Here is a 1,421-nt window from a genome sequence, read left to right as displayed (position 1 = left end):
ACGACATGGGGAGGTGAGCAGGGGCTGGCAGCACCACCCTCCCCTGCCATGGCCGCAGTTTGGGACTGTGCCCACCCCAGCCCCACTGTCCCCACCTACCCACAGGCCTGCCCTCGGGGCCCAGGATGGCCATGTGGGGCCGGATGGGGGGTCCCACTGATGTCAGCCCCACACGCTTGCGCCTTGGCTTCTCCTTCACTTGTGCCATGATGACTGCAGCACCGGGGAAGTCCATGGCCGCGCGCCGGCGCTTCCCTGCGGGGCAAGATGGGTGAGGGTTGGTGATGCCTGACTGGTCCCCTTGTACTCCCATTGGGAACACCTTGCCTCTCTGCCCAACCCGAGGAGGAGGTGTATGTGGCCCTGACATACCCAAGGTCCACATCAGCCCAGCCTCAGCAGGGGTGATGGTCTCATCGATGTCATTGCCGTAGAGGCAGAGCCCGGCCTCCAGGCGCAGGCTGTCTCTGGCTGCCAGCCCTGCCAGCCACACGTTGGGGACATCCAGCAGCCGCTCGGCCAGCTCCACCGCCCGCCCTGAAGGCACCGAGATCTGCGGGGGCACATGGGCAGGGTCAGTGGGGCACGGCCTTCCCCTCCCTGGGTACAGTGGTGGGGGTGCTGGCACAGCTCCCAGGGTACCTCCACACCATCCTCGCCGGTGTAGCCGCAGCGCGTGACCCGGCAGCCCGGCACGCCAAAGACAGTTGTGGAGATGCTATTCATGAAGGAGAGCTTGGCCAGGTCATCCAACAGCCCCGCTTGCAGCACCCGCACCATGGAGGGACCTGGGGAGGTTGGTGGCTGGGAGATGGCAGTGCCCGGGGAAGGGGGGGAATGTGGGGAGGGCACTGACATCCACTGGGCAAGGACCCAGAGGAGGGCAGGCCCATGTGGGGACCCTGCTACCTTGCAGAGCCAGCAGCGCGTTGTCTGACACCTCCAGGTGGACGTCACTGCCAGTGGCCTGTAGCTCCTCTGCTCTGTCCTGCCAGGGTGACAGCGGGCTGCTAGCACAGGGGCAGGGCCAGGCCAGTGGCAGCCCCAGAAGTGGCCACAGCCACCTCACCCTGCGCAGCCAGGGCTGTCACCAAAAGGTGGCCGGACTCATTCCCACTGCGTGTCCCCACCGCCCGCGGGGCTCGGGCAGCCCCATACCCTGAAGATGGCCGAGTCCTTGTCAGCACAGCCGGCGTTGGACACCACATACAGGTGATCTTCCCACGTGTTGATGACTATGAGGTCGTCCGTGATGCCGCCCTTCTCGTTGGTGAGCAGTGTCAGGGTGCCCTGTGGGATGCGGCCCTTGGGAGCATGGGCAGGCTGTCTGGTCCCTCCCAGGGCATCCCGGGGACCTCTGACCCCGCTGGATGCCCAGTGCCTGCCCGGTGCCCCGTACCTGTCCGGGCTTCAGCTCGGCG

The 1,421-nt window shown here is 66.4% G+C and overlaps 1 protein-coding gene across 1 annotated transcript in view; it reads right to left on the bottom strand.

The window, feature by feature from the left end:
• Nucleotides 1-1,420, bottom strand: part of AMT (aminomethyltransferase) — a gene marked incomplete at its 5' end in the record, with an annotated part of 3,460 nt that extends 2,040 nt beyond the window's left edge. The window contains 6 exons of the mRNA XM_029958365.1: nt 100-255; nt 373-553; nt 643-788; nt 910-988; nt 1,159-1,290; nt 1,400-1,420. Coding sequence (XP_029814225.1) covers nt 100-255; nt 373-553; nt 643-788; nt 910-988; nt 1,159-1,290; nt 1,400-1,420 — 715 coding nt within the window. The remainder of the gene's footprint in view (nt 1-99; nt 256-372; nt 554-642; nt 789-909; nt 989-1,158; nt 1,291-1,399) is intronic.
• Between the last annotated feature and the right edge of the window lies 1 nt (nt 1,421).

The sequence above is a fragment of the Manacus vitellinus genome, unplaced genomic scaffold (assembly GCF_001715985.3).
Source record: "Manacus vitellinus isolate BGI_N305 unplaced genomic scaffold, ASM171598v3 scaffold_14_pilon, whole genome shotgun sequence".
Classification (NCBI taxonomy): domain Eukaryota; kingdom Metazoa; phylum Chordata; class Aves; order Passeriformes; family Pipridae; genus Manacus; species Manacus vitellinus.
This window is presented reverse-complemented; position numbering and strand designations above follow the sequence as displayed.